General features: G+C 50.7%; 2 protein-coding genes across 6 annotated transcripts; both read right to left on the bottom strand.

Moving 5' to 3' along the window:
* Nucleotides 1-3,009: 3,009 nt before the first annotated feature.
* cplx4c (complexin 4c) lies at nucleotides 3,010-7,555 on the bottom strand. 4 transcript variants are annotated; one of them, XM_023818966.2, is made up of 4 exons: nucleotides 7,518-7,555; nucleotides 5,544-5,750; nucleotides 3,902-3,989; nucleotides 3,010-3,733 (listed from the first exon to the last, which is right to left on the bottom strand). In XM_023818966.2, exons 2-4 carry the CDS (start codon nucleotides 5,708-5,710, stop codon nucleotides 3,509-3,511), a joined length of 480 nt encoding a protein of 159 aa, XP_023674734.2. In that variant the 5' UTR covers nucleotides 5,711-5,750; nucleotides 7,518-7,555; the 3' UTR covers nucleotides 3,010-3,508. The 4 variants fall into 4 exon arrangements, with proteins under 4 accessions (XP_023674734.2, XP_023674732.2, XP_023674736.2 ...); XM_023818964.2 differs by having other exon boundaries at nucleotides 7,467-7,535; XM_023818968.2 differs by lacking the exon at nucleotides 7,518-7,555 and adding an exon at nucleotides 7,467-7,507 and having other exon boundaries at nucleotides 5,544-5,692.
* Nucleotides 7,556-9,139: 1,584 nt separating this feature from the next.
* Nucleotides 9,140-20,451, bottom strand: zfr2 (zinc finger RNA binding protein 2). 2 transcript variants are annotated; one of them, XM_023818857.2, is made up of 19 exons: nucleotides 20,321-20,451; nucleotides 18,480-18,717; nucleotides 18,088-18,208; nucleotides 17,835-18,011; nucleotides 17,399-17,748; nucleotides 17,131-17,310; nucleotides 16,671-16,911; nucleotides 16,292-16,446; nucleotides 16,045-16,164; nucleotides 15,480-15,619; nucleotides 15,277-15,409; nucleotides 14,930-15,123; nucleotides 14,647-14,815; nucleotides 13,973-14,150; nucleotides 11,705-11,793; nucleotides 11,127-11,222; nucleotides 10,912-11,023; nucleotides 10,744-10,841; nucleotides 9,140-10,652 (listed from the first exon to the last, which is right to left on the bottom strand). In XM_023818857.2, the coding sequence occupies exons 1-19, from the start codon at nucleotides 20,371-20,373 to the stop codon at nucleotides 10,449-10,451; spliced, it is 3,048 nt and encodes a 1,015-aa protein (XP_023674625.2). In that variant the 5' UTR covers nucleotides 20,374-20,451; the 3' UTR covers nucleotides 9,140-10,448. The 2 variants fall into 2 exon arrangements, with proteins under 2 accessions (XP_023674625.2, XP_023674627.2); XM_023818859.2 differs by having other exon boundaries at nucleotides 15,277-15,406.
* Nucleotides 20,452-21,285: the final 834 nt, after the last annotated feature.

Genomic DNA, 21,285 nt, shown 5'->3' with positions numbered 1-21,285 from the left:
TGACAGCAGTCATTTTAAACTTCTATATTAAAATACTTTAAATCTTTACAGAAAATCCAAACAGGTCTTTGTATTAGAAAAATCTGTAGACCTACATAATTTATGCACTGAAGAAGTGTATCAGGTCTAATTGATCATCCACTTCCTGAAACCACTTATCCTGCTCAGGATCTCAGGGGGACTGGAGCCTATGGGTGTAAGGCAGGGAACAACCGAGGACAGGCTTCCAACCCAATACAGGGCAATTTGGTAACTCCAGTGAGCTTCAGTGTGTTGGTGACAGTGGGGAGAAACCAGAATACTCATAGGAAACCCCTCACTGACATAAGGGAGAGACGTCAACCACAGAATCCCCAGAGACTTGAACACAGGTCCCAGAAGTGTGAGGCAACAACGTTAACCGCTGCACCACCATGCCTCACCATTAGCCACTTATATCCATATAAATCATTTTTAGAGGTAAAACATTACAAGAGAAAAATAACCTAAGAGGGATGTTACTTCATGGTGGCGCAGTGGTTAGCACTGGAGTCACACACCACTAGGGCATGGGTTTGCGTCTCCGCCAGGGTGCTGTGTGTGTGGAGTGCTCTGGTTCCCCCCCCCGCAGTTCAAAAACATGCTGAGACTAATTGAAGTTGTCTGTGTGTGTTGGTGCCCCCTCCTGGGTCGGTCCCTGCCTTGTGTTCATATGCTCCTGCAGCCCTGAACATCAGAGGAGGTTTCAGAAGATGGCTTGGTTGTTACTTTCTGCTTTTCTTAAATTAATCACTATTTCAGGAGTTTTATAATCAATTTTTAATCATTTGCCCCAACTCCATTTTTTTTAAATATGGTGAGATCAAGTAAGACAATTTCTGAAATTGCTAAATATGCTTCAGTATGGATATGAACTTAAATGTATGGTTGTTTGTTGCATTTAAGTGCTGAATAACAAAACCTAATGAAATGTGAATTGTTTAAAACTTTTGTATTGTATTTAATATTACCGTTATTGCAGTATTTAATGTGACACTATTTGCCAGACCAAACTGCACACACATACATTAACTACCTCCTGAAGGTATTTAGGGTTTCTGATCTCATCTCTATATAAAGGTGTTTAAATAAAATGACTCTGAACAACTCACCTGAAGTATCAACCTGTGAAATCTGGCAAATTGATTTCTTCCAAGCCGTGATCGCAAAGCGTGTGTGTTTGTGTGTGTGTGTGGGGGGGGGGGTAATCATTTTATCACGTTAATATATTAAGGCTGCCTCTTTGCTCATTAGCTTAATTGAATAGTAATTGGTTAAGCAGGTACAGTGTAGACAAGCTGATTATATTTATAAGATGACAGTTAAACTCCCTTAGATCCCACCAGGAACGAGGCTGACAGAGCTTCAAGGCACGGTGACTGCTGTGGGGGGGCATGAAGGAGTAGCGAAGCAGCTGACCCCCCCATGTGACCACTCTGTCACCTGCACCCTGAAGACAGGCTTGCTTGCTAATGTTTCCTCTCCATACTTCATAAAACTGCATTTCAGCTCCTTAACCACACCGCCATCTGCTGGACATGAGAAATCATAGCACATTCATTTTCAGTGAGCGGTGCTAAGGACACATGGCAGTATGCAGTATGCAGTATGCACCAAGCAGTATGTACCGCTAAGCTCCGACTAGCCATGCAGAAAAACACAGTCACCCAACGGGGTCTGAGGTCTGTATCATCAGGCATTATGTTCCTTCCTGAAAAGTAAGAGTAACCTGTCTACACCTTGGTGGTCTTCTTGATAATATGGTGGTCTTCCTGGTATATTGTGGTCCTCCTAGTTTATGGTGGTCTTCCTGATAATATGGTGGTCTTCCTCGTGACGTACGATGTGCCCTTTCCCAGCTGTGAGCTCACAAGATTTCGGCCCTCAACCTTGATTATGAAATTCAAGCCATAACAGCATATGAGTGTAAATCACATTTTGGTAGTTGTACCTCCACAGGAGTGAAGCGTGAAGATTTTGTTTTTACTGCTCCGGGATTCAAGTTGTCCTGTCCTACAAAAGACATGGAAAAATAAAGAAATTTTCCATGTCAGTTTTGTCCTCCCTCAGAAATGCGAAATGGATTTTCCCTTAACACTTAACCACATGCTCTTAACTTCATTAAAGAAGATGAATTCCTAGGAACTGATAACGTATTTTGACACCTAATCAGCTGATTAGTAGCCGTTCCTATTAATCAAACCTCCGCCAGCCAATCCCCTCTCTGTGATATGACCCGCCCTTCCCAGCCTTCATGTACCCTCCAATTCACTCCTCTGTTGCCTATTATTTGAGGCCATAGTAATAAGGTAACCTTCACTATAGAAATGTTACGGCTGTGCTGATTGGCCGAGACACCATAAGAAGAGGCGGAGCTTATGAGCAGGGCACAACTCTTTTAGATGCATTTCTGTTATTTCTCTGCCACTGATTTCAGAATAATTTAAGACTCCAGCATAAGAAAGCTTTCAATGAATGGAGTGTTAGTCAGATACGTGCATCTCTATCCAGGTAAAGATACTGCAGTTCCCTCATGAGGAGCAGAAGGAGCACTCAGCTCAGCCGCACAGGGAGTAACCTCCATGGAGTAACCTCCAGAGAGTAACCTCCAGAGAGTAACCTCCAGGGAGTAACCTCCAGAGAGTAACCTCCAGGGAGTAAACTCCAGGGACCACATGGTCACAGATCCATACCTCACACTCCCCTCACCACCACCACCACCTCCCCCCGGCTGAAGACTTTCTTTAATTTCTCGAACTGAATTACAGAACAGCCTGGAACGATTAACAGGGAAATGTTCCAGAAGGACTTCACTGGGATCAAACTCACAACTGACGAGTCTTTGCCCTAAGCCCCCCCCCCCCAAATGAACAAAACAGGGAGATCCTCTTGGGACCATCCGACTTCATCCCCGCTGTTGGAGGGGGACAGAGGGAAGTGGACCGCATTCCTGTCTCCATCAGAATACATCCAGAGTCCAGAGACGTTGGATCTCTAAATAGCTTCCCTTTAATGCATCAAACCTTCAAAGCTACACCAAACCTGATACACTCATACAGCGATGCCTAAACAACATTTTTGAAATATAAATCTAGTGTAGGAATTTATTTACATATACACATATGTACAGCCATACCTGACTGGGTCTTCATTCTCCCTCTGCTCTGGTCATTTGTTTTGCATCTCTTTAATTGAAAACTAAAGGTAATGAAACTTATTTTAATTAATTAAGCATTCAGCCGTAATTCAATAGCCCCTTTCTAAGGGTCTAGCTTTTCATTGTGCAGATACTTTTTAATATGGGGTCAGTCCTGCCAGGACATCCACAGACCAACACTTTTTTGTGGAGAGGGTCGTTTTACAGAACTGCAGGCAGGGTCGCGGTGCATTCAGTTACTAGGGTCCATTTTACAAGATATGCATCATGGGTAAAAACGGTGGGTTATACATTAGTGACAAAGGAAGTGATGTGGCCACAGACTGCCGTGGTTCACATGAGGGCACATTTCTCCTCCGCGGCCTGCTTCACTTCCGTTATGGTCGTCTGGGCTTTGCTCTTGATGGCTTCAAAGTCCAGATCCAGGTTCTGGATCTTTCCCAGCAGGGAGTCGCTGGCCTCCTCTTGCTCCTCATCCTCCTCCACCATCTTTGCCAGCTCTTCGGGGAGGTAGACCTCTCCTCCAGCCATCTGGATGGTGGCGTCGTCTTGTGCGCTCTGGCGGTGTGTAACAGCGAGGGAGACGTCAGTCACTCAGACACAGAGATTACACAGGTAGGGTCATCAGGTGACACCCAACCGCTTTTAGTCATTTAGTAAAGCCAGTGACAGGAAGGGGAGGCTAGGGGGTGAGGAGGTCAGAGGTCAAGGGGCAGGGCTGCATACTTCGGGAAGCCGATATTTGTCCCTCAACTGGACACGCAGGTTGGCTCTCTCCGCCTTCTTCATGGCAAAATCCTTATCGCGCTGGATCCTGCAGAACAGACAGGTTATCTTACCCCCCCCCGTCGAGCTTCAGTAAAACCCGGACCTGAACTTATAAATGGCACACAGGCATCAGGGTTTGTGGCAGGAGCCAGGCACTAACCCCAAAGTGGGTTGGCCTTCTCATGGGGCTCCAATCATCATCCTCCTCCATGCTGATGTCATCAGTGCCCGCATCACTCATACACACTACACTCCATTTTTGTGAGGACAGTAAATAAGGAGACGGTGAAAATGCAAACACTTGGCCCAGTGGGTATCAGAGGTAAGAACATACCTGGATGCACTGGGAGCATTAAAATCATACATGATCATCACCTGCTAGAAATATCAATTCAACAGCAGAACACATGCCCCTGATTACCTCATAGTTACAGTAGTAAACTTGTCCAGTTTTTCTTAAGTTCCAACTCTGTTTACAGAACTGGAAAAGACACATGTGGACCAGGGAAGTGTCAAAATACACCAGAATGTTACAGAGCCATGTTATACAAAGACGTCATGAAAACTGCAATATATCTAACAGCCAGCCAAGGCTCTGCATCCCCCTGGAGTTACACACATTCAGTTTCTGTCTTCACTCACATCCTGACTCAAGACTACAAAATCTGGCCCCGTGTTTAGTAAGAAATAAATGACTGGACGACTGAAAATTACCCACTGTCAGTAATATTAAAGATGTGCCCTTATTTGGAAGACACGGAATTTTGGGTTGAGTTCAGCCTGTTCTTTATATAGCGCCTTGCTGGGGCGGATAACATAAGAGACAGGAGCTCTATGGGCTCCGTTTGAGTGGGAGGGGAGGAGGGAGGGAGAATTAGGATGCAGGGGCTCTGAGGTGCAGTGAGTAGCCATTAGCCGGGATGTGGGGGTGTGGCTTATCCACAGATCCCAGTGCTTGGTCCTGACCCCAATCCTCACCTAATTCCCTCACTGGGGGTTATGTAAGTAGGTGATACAGTGAGCCCTGGGTCTCCTCCTGCTGAAGCTCCTGATCAGCTGACCTTGGGGGGGGGCGTCCCTTGGTAATCCTGTTACAGCACCTGGCCCTCGACCCACACCCTCCTTTAACCTTGTGTTGTCCTTCATTGGGGTCCTGAGGTTTAAGCATTGGGGGGGGCGTGTCAAACCCAGCCCAGACGCAGTGAAACCCGGTGACGCAAATCTCGCCATGGACCGTTGGCAGGTGCGAAAGGCGGAGCTTGTGGGCCTCCGCAGTTAAACAAAAAGTTTCTTTTGACTATAAACAGGATTTCCTTCCCTAGATCGCCCCTGCCTTTGTCATGTGACCCGGATGCAGGGTCAAAGGTCAACTCAGTGAGAAAAGGCATGTTGAAAAGAAACGACGAGCACGCATCACCTGACAAGAGTGACGGCTTCACCTAAAAGACTGAACACTGAGGACTGAACACCGACACCCTGAACTCCCAAAATATATCCGACCAGGATGGAAAGATTTTTCAAAGGACCTGTGGTTAGCCCCCTCTGGTCAACCCCCCCCCCCCCCACACCACCCACCATGCTAACGGAGCCCCAGACTCACTTCTCCTCCACCAGCTGCCTCTGGTACTCCTCAAACTCCTCGCGGGACATGCCCTTGGACTGCGGCGTCTCCTTGCCGTCGGAGCTCCCCTTGGGCTCGTCGTCGCAGCTGCCGGCGCCCATGTTCTTCAGCTTGTCTCCCAACATCTGCTTCATGAAGAATGCCATGGCGGGTCAGGCAACGGGCGCTGTGCGTGTTGGGGGAGCGCTGGAGAGGTACGTGAGGAGAGAATAAAGGGGGAGCGGAGAGCCTTGTATCCGCAAGTGCCCGGGGGGGGGGGGGAGGGGGGTCCTGTCACCGCCGTCCAGTGAGGTGAGACGATGTGGGTATTGGTGTTAGTGCACGGGCAGTAAGAATGGATCAGAAGCTTAACTCATTAGTGGCTACACTGATGCAGCCGGCTGCCCTCACCTTGGCCCAAGCGCACAGGGGCCCCAGGAAGGTGTCACTTAGGGGTCGCCATGGCCACAGGGGCGGGGCTTCTGATGGCACTACAAGATGGCCTAAAGCAGGGCTCTTCAAATCTGGACCTTGATTCCAAATCCAGGCCGTGTTTTCAGTTATCCCTCGTAGTTAGTTTAATATTTACTGATTCTGATTGGCCAAAGGCTTCACACCTGACTCACAGGCAAAGGAAAGTTTGGAAAATCGGCAGTACTTGAACCCTGAGGACCGTGATTTGAATACCCCTGGCCTAAAGTACAGCTCCAAGAGATTGTGCTGCCGGTGCAAAGGTTGTGGGTTCAAATCCCAACAAACATGGATAAATTGTTACACTTCCAATAGTATGAGTTGCTTTGGATAAAACTATCAGATAAATGATGAAATGTAACCACAAATTTACTTCTGAATGGTAAGTCATACTCAAAAGCATAATGTGTCGATTTTATGAGACATTTTGTTTAGCTTTATTTCTTTTACTAAGTCAATTAGACAAACATATCACAAGATAAGCAATGATAAGCAACTAACAAGCCTTTTAAGACCCCGTGTGATAATGTCTGCTTATCTGTTGGGAAATAGCCGTTAACTTTATTCAAGGGGAATAAGGTCACTTCCGGCAGCACAGCCAAGGTGTCAGATGGATACGGGGACATTAAAAACTCCATCCACCCTGGAGGACCGAGGCACCATCACAACCTCTGTATACAATCACACCTCTGAATAATCAGACTTTAACAAGATATTGAGAATTGAGATTTTACATGCAAATCACAAATAACATGAATGGGCTTCTAATCGTATTTCGATCTTTGGAAGACATTTTTGTGCTTTCAAAGTGGTTCAAATACAGTTTGGGAAGGCTGCTGTGTAATATTCGCTGTCAATAAGACGAGTCCCCTGATTATTTAATATGTCCAACATCTTTATTTTTCAAATATCATTATTCTCTTTAATATCGCTGGTTATCCAGGTAGGAGTTTTAAGGAATTGAGTAAAATCCAAACAAATAGTGAAGTATAATGAATCAAGCCTTCAGATGAATTAAAAACTAAACTCCGTATGGGAAACGCAGTGTGTGAAGTAGCGCAGTAATTCCTTACTTACAGCGGCCATGACATTCAATATTCCCGGTTTAAGTCCCTTGACCCTTTAGACGTAGCGGAGTAATTAGCGTTCGGAGCGATAGGATATCTGTTATTCCATTTGTAATCCCGGATTAACTATTCCACCCACCCACATACACACACACACATAAATACACGTAATCTCCCTCACTCTGCTAATCAGTCCCGCCCAACATAGGAATCCCCAAAAATTAAGTAGACCTACGTGAAAACTATGGTATTGAGGCACTCAATTCATTTGCTCCTATCTTTGTAACAAAGCATAATATGTATCCCCTTTCAACTTGAGAATGTTTTTTTTCGACAAATAGTCACACAAAGTTTTTAATTTTATGATGGAAACATTAAAATCTACCTGCAGTTATGCGCCGCATAACAACATTTCGCTCGTTGGACTTTTACTTACACAAAAGTGTTTTCAGGGCAGAAGAAAAAATGATTGGTTCAGAGAGATAACCAATAGATTGTAGAAGAGGTTGATTAAAACAGCTAGAGGAGGCGGGACTAACCAATCAGATGTCTTGGTCCCACCAACTCTAGTTGCTTTAGCCCACCTCCTCTGCATTCTGATTGGTTATCTCTCTGAACCAATCATTTTGATTTCCCACCCTCTTATATAGAACAGACTCGAGCTGAAATGGGATTCGATTAACCAGACTTTAAATGAGTATCACTTATTTAACGAACACGCAGTACAGCACTATGAGCGACATATGCTTTCCTCCACCGGAGAATAGAGCCCACGGTGTCCCAGGTGGCAGTGCAGGGTGACAAGCGGCTTAAGGCGCAGTAATCCGTCCTACCCCGGAATCAGTGCTCATAGGGACGTTGCTATAGATACGAGAGCCACCAGCCCATAATCCCACTTTATTTCCTTTGTGCAAGGAGGAACAGGATGAGCACTGCCAGAGCCCTACAAAATGACCTCCAGCAGGCCTCTCTTGTGAATGTCTCAGACCAAACAATCAGAAACAGACTTCATGAGGATGGCCTGAGGGCCCGAAAACCTCTAGTGGGTCCTGTGCTCTCTGCCCAGAACCATGGAGCTAGACTAGCATTTGCCGTAGAATACCAGAATTGGCAGGTCCGCCATTGGCTCCCTGTGCTTTTCACAGATGAGAGCAGGTTCACCTTGAGCACATGTGACAGACGTGAAAGGGTCTGGAGAAGCCGTTGAGAATGTTGCTGCCTGTGGTGGTGGGTCAGTGATGGTCTGGGGAGGCATATCCATGGAGGGACACACAGACCTCTTCAGGCTAGACAACGGCACCTTGAGTGTCATTAGGTATCGTGATAAAATCCTTGGACCCACTGTCAGACCCTATGCTGGTGCAGTGGGTCCTGGGTTATGGTGAGAGTATGCAGGCAGTTCCTGGATGATGAAGGAATTGACACTATTGACTGGCCCCCACGCTCTGGGACATTATGTTTCGGGTTCATCCGACGCCGCCAGGTTGTATCTCAGTCTGTCCAGGAGCTCAGTGATGCCCTGGTCCAAATCTGGGAGGAGATCCCCCGGGACATCAGCCGTCGTCTCATTAGGAGCATGCCCCAATGTTGTCAGGCATGCATACAAGCACGTGGGGGCCATACAAACTAATGAATATAATTTTGAGTTGCTGCAATGAAATTTCGGCAAAATGGACTACCCTGCCGCATCATTTTTTTCACTCTGATTTTCGGGGTGTCTTTGAATTCAGCCTCTGTAGGTTGATCATTTTCATTCCCATCAAACGATGTGGCATCCTTTCATTCCTAACACATCACCCAGTCCATATCAGTGTAGATATCCAGCATGATTTTTTTCCCATGGAGATGAATTTTTTTTTGAGCAGTGTATATTGAACTACGTTAAATATAAGAAAATGTTTACTTCACAGGGGCAGGAAATTAAAATTTAAAAAATTAATATATAATACACACCCGCCCTATTTTCCTAAAGGCATCTTCAGCACCCCCTACTGGATAAAGCAAAGAGGTGCATCAAAAGCTGCACCATGCACTAAAAAAGGATGACATTAAGGTTGGTGAGTTTAGTCCAACTTTCCAGTTTATTAACTGTCTTCCATGTCTGGTACTGACATACAGCACTTTGCAAAAATGTTGATTCACACTTTCCGTACCCAAAGGAAGAAAATAACTGACCATTGAATACACATCTAAAAAAAAATCACATTACAGGCACAGGGAAACTGCTAAATGCTTAAACCTCCAGATAATTTCACGTGTGAGGATTAATCTGCCCCCCCCCCCCCCAAATGGAGAGAATTAGGTGGACTTGTACAAAAGCAGCTGAAACAAGTTCATTAAGTCGCTCCCGGCCTCAGCAAGACAGCTGACCTCCTACCCTCTGGCCACAAGAGGTTAAAAGTGAAAAGTAACACTCTGAACAGGGGGGGGGGCAGCTGCAGAACAGGGCCCCAGCAGCGGGGGGTGCGAGCCGGCAGGGGGGCGTTAAAGCACCACACCTGGACCCTCGCAAACGGGAAGCCTTCGCCTCGAACAGCAGCATGGTGCGTGTGCGTGTGTGTGTGCACGAGCACGTGAAAACTGTCACACACTACCCCCCCCCCCAGCCACACACACACACCTCTCACAGTGTCTGTTTTACAAGGGACACTACCTTAACTCAACAGGTTAACATCACCGACCTCCTCTTAGCTTCACTTGACTGTCACGGGCGGAACTGTGTCGGGGGGGGATAAGGGTGCCGTCCAATTTCTTCATTAGAAAGAGGGAAGATACACACCTTCTTACACCCCCCCCCCCTCCTTGACAATTATTTTTAGGATTCGTTATCCACGTCCTACTTATTTCTTCTTCAAAATAAAAACAAATAAGCAAATCCACCATTCAGTGGCCTGTGGGAAGGGGGGGGCGTCCCTGAACAGTCCACCCCCCCTTCATAGCTTAAAAAATAAAAATAAAAACACAAAGTGTCTGCAGCTGTCAGATGGCTACACATTTGGACTGGTCTTAAACACATGAATTCCCCCCCCTCCCCCCCGGAGAAGAGACGCACGCAAGCTTGGTTCGGGGGGGGCCTATTGTTGGGGGGGGGCGGCGGCAGGCAGAACCTGCCAGGCAAGGGCACCCCGGTATTCATGGCGACTGTGGAATGACTCCATCCTTGATGTTTAGGGAGGTCTAAACCAGTGCTAGCCTCAGTATCTGCATTGAATCTATATTATGTTACTGTAGGAAGGGAGCAGAGGTTATGAAGCCCCCCCTGCTGGGCCTTTATGCCCCCTCCCTACGAGATGCTAACGTGGCTAAACGGCGATGAGTCGATACAGGTGGATATTCATGAAAGCGAGGGCGTCCCAAAGGGTGTCCATCAGGAGTCCTCCTCCTCCTCGTCCTCCTCGTCCTCCTCCTCCTCCTTCTTGTCCTTCTTGCCCTCGCCCTCACCCTCGCCGCTCTCGCCGCCGTCCAGACGGCGCTTGCGCGTGTGGCCCCCGGGCCGCGCCTTGCTGGCCGGCAGACACTCCATCCCCAGCACCTTGTGGATCTGCCGGAAGGCGAGCAGACGCAGGGCGTGCTGCCGCACACAGAGCAGGCATCGTCAGCCGAGCGCCGAGCACCACGCGCAGGAACCGAGGATGGACCCGGCGGGGCAGAGGGGGGCGTACCTGGGCGCTGGCCGTGATGTCCTCCCTGGCCTGGTTGGTCATGCCCTCCAGCACATCCGTCTGGTCCTTCTCACAGGGGTCGAGCAGGCCCGGGCCATCTGGAAAGGTGGCGCGGCGGTTTACTAACCCGGCCGACACTCGAGGCCAAGGGACGGACTGAGCACGCACCTGGAAGCAGGATCCCCGTCGCCATGCACTCTAGAACTCTCCGCAGGGCCTCGCCAGGGCTCAGGGGTCCAGGGGCACTGCTGATGGCTTTCTCTACCAGGAGCTCCAATGCCTATGAGGGGGATGGGGGGCGGGGGGCATCAGCATCACCCCAGCAAAGATCCAGAATGATCCAGAAGTGCTACAAACACTGTATGGGGGGGGGGGGATCTTACCCAGCTGGGCATCTTTCCCCATGTTGGCACACGCCGACAGAGGTCCTGCAGCACTCTGATGACGATCACACAAGACTGCAGGCCGTTAGCACGGGCCTGGAATACAGCGAGGACGGGTCATGGGGAGGCGTCAGGGCGAGGGACTGGAAGATGGGCCAGGAGAGGAGTCAGTGGGAGTGACTGGGGGAGGAATCAGTGGGAGCGACTGGAGGAGGAGTCAGTGTGAGGGGTTGGGGGAGGAGTCGGTGGGAGGGGTTGGGGGAGGAGTCGGTGGGAGGGGTTGGGGGAGGAGTCGGTGGGAGGGGTTGGGGGAGGAGTCGGTGGGAGGGATTGGGGAGGAGTTACTGAAGCGCTCAAATGGAGGGATTGGGGGAAAGACAGGGGAGGGGTCTGGAAGGGAAGAGGAGGAGTCAATGGGAGGGATTAGGGGAGAAAACATGGGGGGGGACATTCAGGGGCCTACATTCTACTCTCACGAGGAGTGAATTTACCACCACAGGCCTGTCAGAAGCAAACAAGAACGTGGCCAGGAACTCATACCAAGGACTCCCCCCCCCCTTCATCCAGGCATCCCTTACCTGGAACCACTTGGCGTGACGAAGAGTGGCCAGCCCCTCCAGACACCTCCTCCTGTCCAGGATGTCCTGGGGGTCCGGCTCCGTCACACCTGGGAGGCAGGAACAGAGAGGAGCCATACTAAAGCTGCCCCCCCTCCAAGAGTGACACTCTATTTTTAACCCCCTGGGCCCTGAGGCCTTTTTTCCACTTTCGAGGTAGTCTGACATGCCTTGACATTTTAAAATATTTCACCTATCTAAAAAACATTTATCCCAAAGTGATACATTTGCTTTTATTCAGCACAAACTCAGCACCAATAATCTGAGACCTCTTAAAATGTTATTATTCTATTTTTTGTTAAAATCAACTTTAAACATATACTTTTCAAAAACCTATTTTCAGACATGCTGAGAAATTGTAAAAAATCACATTATAGACATTTCTAGGTAAGACTTTTGAGCTCTGAAGCTTATAGACACAGGGGTTGGCTACACATAGGTGAAAGTGACATTCAGAAATTTTATATGGTTTGATTACTAAAGTGTTAGAACTTTGGAGTGACACTCTTTTTCTCAAAGTCAGTGGTCTTCACAATGAATATTGATGAGATAGGTGTCCTCACACCTGTAGTAGTTTGCATACTGTCAATGGCCCATCAGTCTGGAATGTCACTGCACCCCACACCCATCACTTTGGAAAGGCAGTTTGAAACGCAAGAAAAGTAGCAACAATAAAATCCCTTTCACAGTTTATTGATAGATGGAATGAAAAATGAAAAACTGTGACTATATAAATATAGAAAGCGATAAATATGATGCAGTGACTATTATTGACGCTCTGGGGACGAGGGCATCATCGACCGCGTATCTTTCTCGTGTATTTCAGTTTATATCTCGCTGAAATCATTATGTAGAATCATGAAAAAAACACTGACTAAATCCGTTATCTGTCTTCTTTTCAAAACTTCCATTGTCAGAAGTATTAAAGTTTTTAAAATTAGGTTAAATAGGCAAAAAAGCAAATCGTGTCACCTTTCTTGGTTTTACTTGCGTCGGGAGCGTTTGGGACCGCTCTCAGCGGAAGATCGCTATTCACGTTCTAAATACGCTGCGTTTGAATCGGCGACCACGTGATTGCAGGCACACAGGCTTAGCCCACTGAGCTATGAACACAGGTATGAGCTTCGCTGCTGAAAGTGGCAACACTGGCGCAAAGCTTCAGCGGCAGAGACGTATCCGTGTGCTATATTGTAGCCGATCAGTGTAAACACTACCCAGACATGTGCTCTTGTTTATTTCGGTCACAATGGGCGTATTCACATATTTCTTTACCCAATACTAACTGTCGGATTATCATGTTATTATCATGCGAATAGCGCGATTTGCAAGTGGGTGGGCGATCAGAGCCGCTTCGAGACGCAGACGCTTCAGTCAGTCACTCTTGTTCTTTCAATTCGTATCACGAAGCTGTAAAAATATATTTAGTTTCTACCTATATATATTTGAAAAGTAGACCGTCCAAGGTTTCTGAGAGTATTTTTAAAATGTGTATATGACAAAAACTCGCGGAGTTATTTAAACGGTTTTGTGAAATTTCTGTCAGATCCCGCCGGCGGGATGGCCGGTCCCAAGGGGTTAAACAACCCCCCTCCCCCAGAACTGGAAGACGCACTGGCCGAAAGTTTGGGGCTGAGAGTTAAACCCGACGTAGGGCGTGTGGGAGAGAGGCCCCAGCCCCCGCCTTCAGGAGAACCACAGGGACACTTTCAAGAGGCCTTTTCACCTTCAATAAAAGCCTCAAAAAATCCCTTTAAGTGTTTCAGATTTACACAGCAAGGACAGGAGCAGAGAGCACATCTACTGGAAGAATCGGAACCTGAGTCTGGTCCCTTTAAACATAAACGGGTTAATCGATGAGACAGATGTTGTGCCGCAAACAGCCATCAGGTGATAGGCCGCAGCGCTGACTGGCACAGAGTATTGCAAAACCGCCCCTTTAAGACGGTCACCGCCACCAGGTACCGGCTGTGGGTGGGAGGGGGTGGGGGATGTGCGTCGGTCCAGCGACACGGGTCGCCATGGCACGGAAAGGTCAGAGATCACCGCTTCAGGACACAGCAAATGCCTGATAGGAAAACTATACGGCGTGTGAATGGGACCAGCTAGAACCCGAGCTTCCGGGAAACGCTGGAAGAAGCCAATTCATCTCACGGTGGGGGGGGGGGGGGGCGTGGGGCATTTAGTGGGACAGACCCTGAGGGCGGGGTGCTGCGTGCTGGTTTCTCTAACCTTTCTGCGCCTGTTGGTCCGCGCCCGGGGCCGGGGCTGGGGCCGGGGCGAGCTCCTCCCTCATCAGCGGCGAGGTGAGCGATACGGTGGCCTGCATTTTGGGCTCCTTGCTGGAACAAACCACCACGCTGGCTTCCTCGGGGAGAGCCCGCACCTCATACACTTCCTCGCAAAACGTCTGCCGGTTGAAAGGACACCGCATGTTACTGCCTGCTGGGCGGGGGAGGGGCTTGTCGCCGGTAAACGGGGCGGCCCACTGAAACGGGCAGACCCAAAAACACTGCAATGCATTCTGGGATCCGGTACATAGTTACTATCTTATAGAGATCATGTGAAACAAGCAAACGTTTAGTGTCAAATGGGGGATAAAAACAGACGGTGCAGCCTCAGCCTGAAGCCTCAGTCTTGGGACCCTCTGGAGAAAGAGAGGAATTAAACCAGTGCAGATTTGGGGAGGGGAAACCCAACCACACCAGTATTTCCAGTATCAATCAAGTGTGGCTAAAATGTTGCTCCCAGATGGGTTCAGAGCTGTACTGGGAAAACATACTCCACCCAGAGTTGTAGCAGCCTGCCCCGCTCACTCCCCCCACCCCGCATGCTCCCCCCCGCCCCACTCGCTTCCCCCCGCCCCGCGGCACAGACGGAGGATGCCCGGGTCGCACGTGGCTCACTTTCAGCGCCTTGGGGAGCTGCTGGGCAATCTTGTTCAGGAGGCTCTCAGTGGGCTTGTGGGCCGATAGCAGGATGAGCTCCACATCGCGGTCGCCGCGTAGCAGCAGGCCTTTGGCCAGGGTGCCCACCCGCATCACCCCCTTCAGCGTGCGCACAGGGGGCTCCGACCTGAAGGACGCAGGGGGGACAGCAATGCTCAGCCGTTTAAACAACAATTTAAACCAAGCTTCTTGGTTTCTAACCGCTCCGCCACCTGCTGGCCGTTCGAGGGAGTACCCTTACGCCTTCTCGCCGTCCAGCTGGGGCTCAGCCTCCATCAGCAAATCGGAGACCAGCTTGAGGGCGCGCTCAGAGTGCGAGACGATCTTCTGCACGGCCTGCAGCTCTTCCTCAACCGGGTAGATGCTGGAGTGCTTGGCCATGACGTGCCGGTCGTCGGGGGAGTCTGGTCGGCGCGCTGGCTTGTTCGAAAACACCTGGAGGAGTGAGGTTCATAGTTCAGTATGCACTAAGCCCCCCCCCCCCCCCCCCACACACACACACACACACACACACCTCCCATGCCAAAGGGGGTATCTGAGGTCAACCAGTCCCCTATCAGGCCCCAGGCATCAAGGAGTGGTACTTACCAGGAGGGGGGGTACAGGCATACAAGGTCGTCCCATAAGTGGGGGGAGGGGGGCCATCCTACGTCTCTGCTCCTCCCAGTAGAGCTGCTCCTCCTCCATTCTCCTCCAGTAGACGTCCTCCTCATACCTCCTGCTGTGGGAAAAGGTGCCCGTCAGCTCAGCAGACCAGGATGAGCCGCAGCAGGCTGGCAACGAGCTCTCACCTCATCTCCATGTGCCACCGCTGCTCCTCATCATGCTGCCTCTTCAGGGCCGCCTTCTGTTTCCTCAGCTTTCCTTCCAGAAGCTTCCGTGCCCGGTTGCTTGGCTTGATGTCGACGGGCAGCTCAGGATTCACTTTTTTCTGTGGGCAGTGTTAGCGGTCAGCATGAGTAGTTACTGTTAGCAGTTAGCATTAGTGGTCACTGTTAGTGGTTAGCATTAGCGGTCACCGTTAGCTGCTAGGATTCACTGTAACTGTTAGCAGTTAGTATTCCCCATTAGCATTAGCATTCACGGTCACCATTAGAAGTTAGCATTCGCTGTTACCATTAGCATTAGCATTCACGGTCACCATTAGAAGTTAGCATTCGCTGTTACCATTAGCATTAGCATTCACGGTCACCATTAGAAGTTAGCATTCGCTGTTACCATGAGCAGTTAGCATTCACAGTCACTGTTAGTGGTTAGCACTCGTGGCTACCATTAGCAGTTAGCATACATGGATACCATTAGCAGTTAGCGAACTTGCTGACAACCCACCGTATGGGATTCTGGGAGGAAGCCCACCTTGTACTGCAGCCGATGTCGGCGGCCCTTCAGGTGCATGTCCTTAGCATTGGGATCGTTGAAGCTGCACTCACACAGCTTGCAGTGGAAGCGGATCACTTTGCCATCCTCATTGCGGACCTGGGGGGGAGGGGGCCACGGACTATTAACCAGCTATGTTAATGTCAAAAAACACCTTCAATAACGGGCACCACCAGCTGACCCTCAGCATGGTAAACCGATGACAGCAATAAACAGCATCCCTAACCTCCTCCACGTAGTCATGCCCCACAGGCTGTACGTCTCCTGGAGGCCCCGCCCCATCACCCTCCTCATCCTCGCTTGGTGGGTCAGGCCTGGGTGCCACCGTGGTCTTGGTTTCCAGTCCCTTGGCCACCGGTGCGGCAGGGGCGGGCTCGTTGGCTTGGACGAATCACACAAGCATTTCAGACATTATTGGCACCTCGTTAACCAATCACCTGTCTGGCTGTTTTCATATCCAAAAGTTGTAATTAAAACATTTAACTCAGAAAAGCACCTCATTGTGGACCATAAAGGCCACCCTTTTCTAGGGATGTCTAATCCGTCCCCACTTCACACACGGGACCCGTCGCCATGACAACGGGAGGCGAGGCGCGTGGACTCACAGACGAACGTTATTTTGGGAGCAGCCGGCTTCCTGGCGGTGGGCAGGGTCCTGTTGGAGTTCACCGACGTGGCTTTAGGGGGCGGAGCTATCGTCGTCGCAGGCGATGCTGAGGAGGCGGGAGTGACAGTGGGGGTCGTGGGTTTACCTGACGTTGTCGTGGTTACGGTGGGGGCAGAGTTCACAAGCACAGGCTCTGTCGATGGAATGGGTTTCCCGAGCTTGTTGTAGAGTTTGACCACCTGTAGGAGACGGAACATCAGATGTGAGCTCACCACTCGAATCCCGAGCTTCACAGTGATCGGTGTCCTGGGAAGCAGAGCTGTGACATCACACGGCACGAATAAGAGAAGGCTCTAATTGGCAGTAACTTGGTGGGCGTGGCCTATAGAGGTGTGGCTACAGCTGAGAGCCAATGAGGGGGATGCAATATGATTTAGGGAGTGGGGGAGAGGCGGGACCTTCTGATGTTTGGCTCCTCGAATGTGGGCAGCGTAGGCGTCGGCCCCGGTGCAGGAGATGTCACAGAGCTCGCATAGCAGCTGGGTCTGCACCCCACGGGGGCCACCACTCGGCTGACCCCCCCGCTGGGCCGACTCCTTCTTCTTGTGCTTCTGGCCCTCCAGGTGCTCCCGGTACGTCTGCGATAGGATGTAGCTGTCAGGGCGGGGGGCCACAGGCACGGACAGCTGTCGGGGCGGGGGGCCACGGACGCAGCCGGGCACTGACCTGCGGCCCCGCACAGCTGATCTTGCAGATCTCGCAGTAGTGCAGCTGCGGCTGTTTGGGGGGGCCCTTCGGCCGGGCCGGCTTGCTCTGGTGGAACGTCGGCTTCTTGTAGCCGCCGGTGGCGTTGCTCGTGGAGGCGGGGGCTGTCGCCATGGCACCGGCCGCACCGCTCCAAGACGAGCCGCTCAGCAGCTTGGGGGCCGGGGGCTGCTGTTGCTGCTGGGGCTGGGGCTGCAGCTGGGGCTGCGGGGGCGGCTGCGGAGGCTGGGCGGGCTGCGGCTGCTGCGAGGCCTGGAAGTAAGACGGGCTGGCTGCATAGCAGCTGGGGTCGTAGCTGGAGTAGCTGACGGCTGCAGGACAGAACAGAGCTCCGCGTCACTGGCTCCGCCCCCCCCAGAGCATATAGCGCCTTTCCCACAGCAGCCCCGAGGCTCACCTGAGTAGGCCGGCGCTGCGCTGGAGCTATAGGATGAGCTGGGAGCGTAGGAGCAGATGGAGCTGCTGGAGGCGGGGTAGACGCCGTAGCTGACGGCCACGGAGCTGGCAGGGGCCACCGGCTTCAGTGCCGTCACCTGCCTCTGGGGGGCAGGCTGGCTGTACGCACTCTTCGCCACTGGGGGCAGAGACAGCCAATCAGGGGCAAGCGTGCAGAGGGACACGCCCACAAACAGTCCGAAGGGATGGATCACCTGTCTGGTAGTAGGTGTCAGCAGCGGTGCGCTGGACGGGTGCCGGGCCGGCGCTCGCCTGGTAGTACTGCTTGCTCTCATAGGCTCCCGCTGATGCCGCTCGGCCATAGCTGTAGCTGTCCTGGAGTTTGATACACATTCCTCAGTGTTACTCATCATTATTCTATATCAATCCATTTGATAAAGCTGACAATGAAACAGGACTGGAAATCAGTTAAGGGTGGGTGGTATGAATAAAAATTAAAATAAAATAAAAATAAACTGAAAACACTTAAAACTAAAATCCCGATTTATTGACTTCTAAGAAGTACTGTACTAGTATCATCCCACCATCTGGTGTTCAGTACAGCACCTTAATCACTCTGCCACCTGGTGGCCAGTGTACATATTACCTGGTATGTCTGTGGCGCTGTCGTGGGCTGGGAGGCTGACTCCGGCTGCCGGGCCCCGTAGCCGTAATCGGGGGCAGGGTGTATCTGGTATCCAGGATACGCCGCCGAGCCGATAGGCCGCCCGGTCTGGACGGTGGCCGGGGCGTAAGAGGCGGTTACGGCATGGGCCACGCTGGGGCCGGGCTGGATGGCGTAGCTGCCCGTAGTGGGATGAGAATAGGCTGCGGGAGGCTGGGCACTGAGGCAGGAAGGACGAGATCGGGGGCGACGTCACCCAACGGCATTCCCGCAAACGATTCCAACACCAGCGCGGAAGAGAGCGAGATGCCAGGTGGAGCGAACGGCTCCCAGGACTGCTGCACAGGGCGGCCCGGGAATGCCATGGGGAGGGCGAGGACACCAGCCAGGCGCGAGCAATGACAGCGTGACGAGGGGACAGCCGGCAGCCCGGGGTTACCCCTGCGTGAATTTTTATTAAGGGCTTTAGATCATCACGTGAAGTGCTTAATTAGGCAGGCAAGGGGCAGTCAGAGAAGCGGGGGGGGGGTTATAAATAGAGCGCAGGGGATGTGTGCGGGGGGCCCTGATCACCCTGCCAGCCCATGAACGGTACAGGCTGGACCTTCACACTCTGACTCTTTATTTTGACACTTAACCTGAGCAGACGAACCCTTTTCCTCACACTGTTGAACAAACAGGGAAGCTTTGATAGGCTGTAAATCTCCGGAATTCCTGGGATAAACACTCTCCAGATGCTAAATTTAGCCAAGCCAGCCCGGCATATGTCTGTGTCTAAAGTGTCCGGAAGAGCGCCCTTCCGGCTCGGCCGTGGCGGGCGTCCCCTGGGGGGGGCGGGATTAAAGGCTGTGACAAGACTCTCCTCTATCCAGGTTCCTCTGAAGTCCGTGTGTGACACCTGTGGCCTGTGCTAGCCTGTACGACATCGCCAGGAATGCAAACAGATCTGTTTGTTTTTATTGGTCTAAAGTGACAGGAAGGGGACCTTAATCACCATGCCCCCTGCTGGCTGAATATATACCTCTTTAGTGGAGGCATGTTAAAACTTGCCCACAGGTTAAATGGTATCTGAGTGGAGCATGGATGAGCAGTAAAGGATCATTACATGCATGTGAATAAGGTTCATTCCAGGAAAGAGCTGTAAGTAAATAAAGTTTGTGGGTGACACGACGAGTCACATCCACGGGGGGCGGAAGGGGGGGGGGTACCCTATCACCGCCATTTTGCCAGTCGCCCCACCGGGGAAGGGCGCTTATTCTACGGCCGGTTCGCTGCTCGGCAGGAAAAGTTTCAGTGTTAAAATGGGCAACCCCTCCCACCTGAAAACACCGCATATGCAGCGGGGACGCCGCCGCTACAGATGCGCAAAACCCGCAAGCCCACCTGCCTTCATCATTACCGTACAGTGTGCTAAATTAACCAGGAGAGCTGGAAGCGAGGCGGCGGAGGAGATCAAGCATGATTTTAAACCAAGGAGACCGGATCTCGGGGTGCCGGCTACCCCGTCAGACGGGTCTGCACTTCTCCGCTCGGTATTTCAGGATGGTGCCGTATCGCAGTTGGCACATGCAGGCACGATGACCTGCCATCGCCCCCGGGCTATGCAGACAACTCTGACATTTCAATCATAATAATTATTATTATTATTATTATTGATAACCGTGCCCCAGAATGGCCTCTACACGCAGCCCACCCTGCGCCCTGCGGCCGCCCGGAGCCCGACAATGGCCGCGATCTGGCTACGCCCCCAGCCGTCCTGTGCGGACCAGGGCCGTGCATCCCCCGGGCAGGCTGCACAACCGAGCGGCAGCGGCGTCCTTTACCTGTACTGCGGACCGGCGCCATGCGCGAACCCGTAGTAGTTGCTCGCCGCCATCTTGACGTCTGCTGGGCGAGCGCGAGCGAGGAGGGGGGCGGCGGCGGCGGACGCATTGTCACGTGATCAAGCGTCGCCGGCTCATGTGCCGCGAGTTCGCTCGGGTTCTATAATCTGGCTTCGCTCCTGTGTCTCCAAAATCCTTTGGAAAACTCCTATTTGTATGCAGATGTTTCACAAAACACGAAATTTAATGCAACCTTCTCCCCGTTATAATTAGTTTATTTTATTGTAATTTAACATTAACGTTTAACATTCATTGTTTAGTGTGCATATGTTGCTGGGTTAACGGTTGGAAATGCTGGATTTCTTTTGCATTTTGTTTAACAATCATATGTATATATATTATGAATCTGTCAGAACTTTTAAAAGACATTGGAATTTGGAGACAGCTAGCCGCTTTGAGAAAATATGCTTTTATTTTACTCGGCACGAAACTACTGCAATATGCGAAAAGCATATTAACTCGGGTAACCTGCAGTGTCTCGTTTAAACTCAGCTCTGAAACAGAATCAGAAAAGCGCAAGGGATTTGTTTTGGTGCAGGTGACGGCATGAAATGTAGAATCGAGACAAAAACTATATCAAAAAGTGAAACGAAGGTTTACATAAAGGCGTGCAAATAATAAACAAACATGTACACATATAAGTAAAGGTTAGCAAAACATTTTTGGGGTATATGCAATGAAACGTATAGGTTATAAGTTCCAGCGTGCTTCTCATGCGTCTTTATTTAGCAAATGCTATTGCCCTCCTAAATAAAGATCCATGAGAATCAAGAAGCTCGCTGGAACTTGAAAGCTTAATTGCACATACCCCAAAGCTGCTTGTACCCTACATCGTGTTGTCTGTCCTTTATATGTCTGTATATTTATTTGCACACCTTCATATTTTCTATCTCTATTTTACTTGT

Source organism: Paramormyrops kingsleyae, chromosome 21 (assembly GCF_048594095.1).
Source record: "Paramormyrops kingsleyae isolate MSU_618 chromosome 21, PKINGS_0.4, whole genome shotgun sequence".
Taxonomy (NCBI): Eukaryota; Metazoa; Chordata; class Actinopteri; order Osteoglossiformes; family Mormyridae; genus Paramormyrops; species Paramormyrops kingsleyae.
This window is presented reverse-complemented; position numbering and strand designations above follow the sequence as displayed.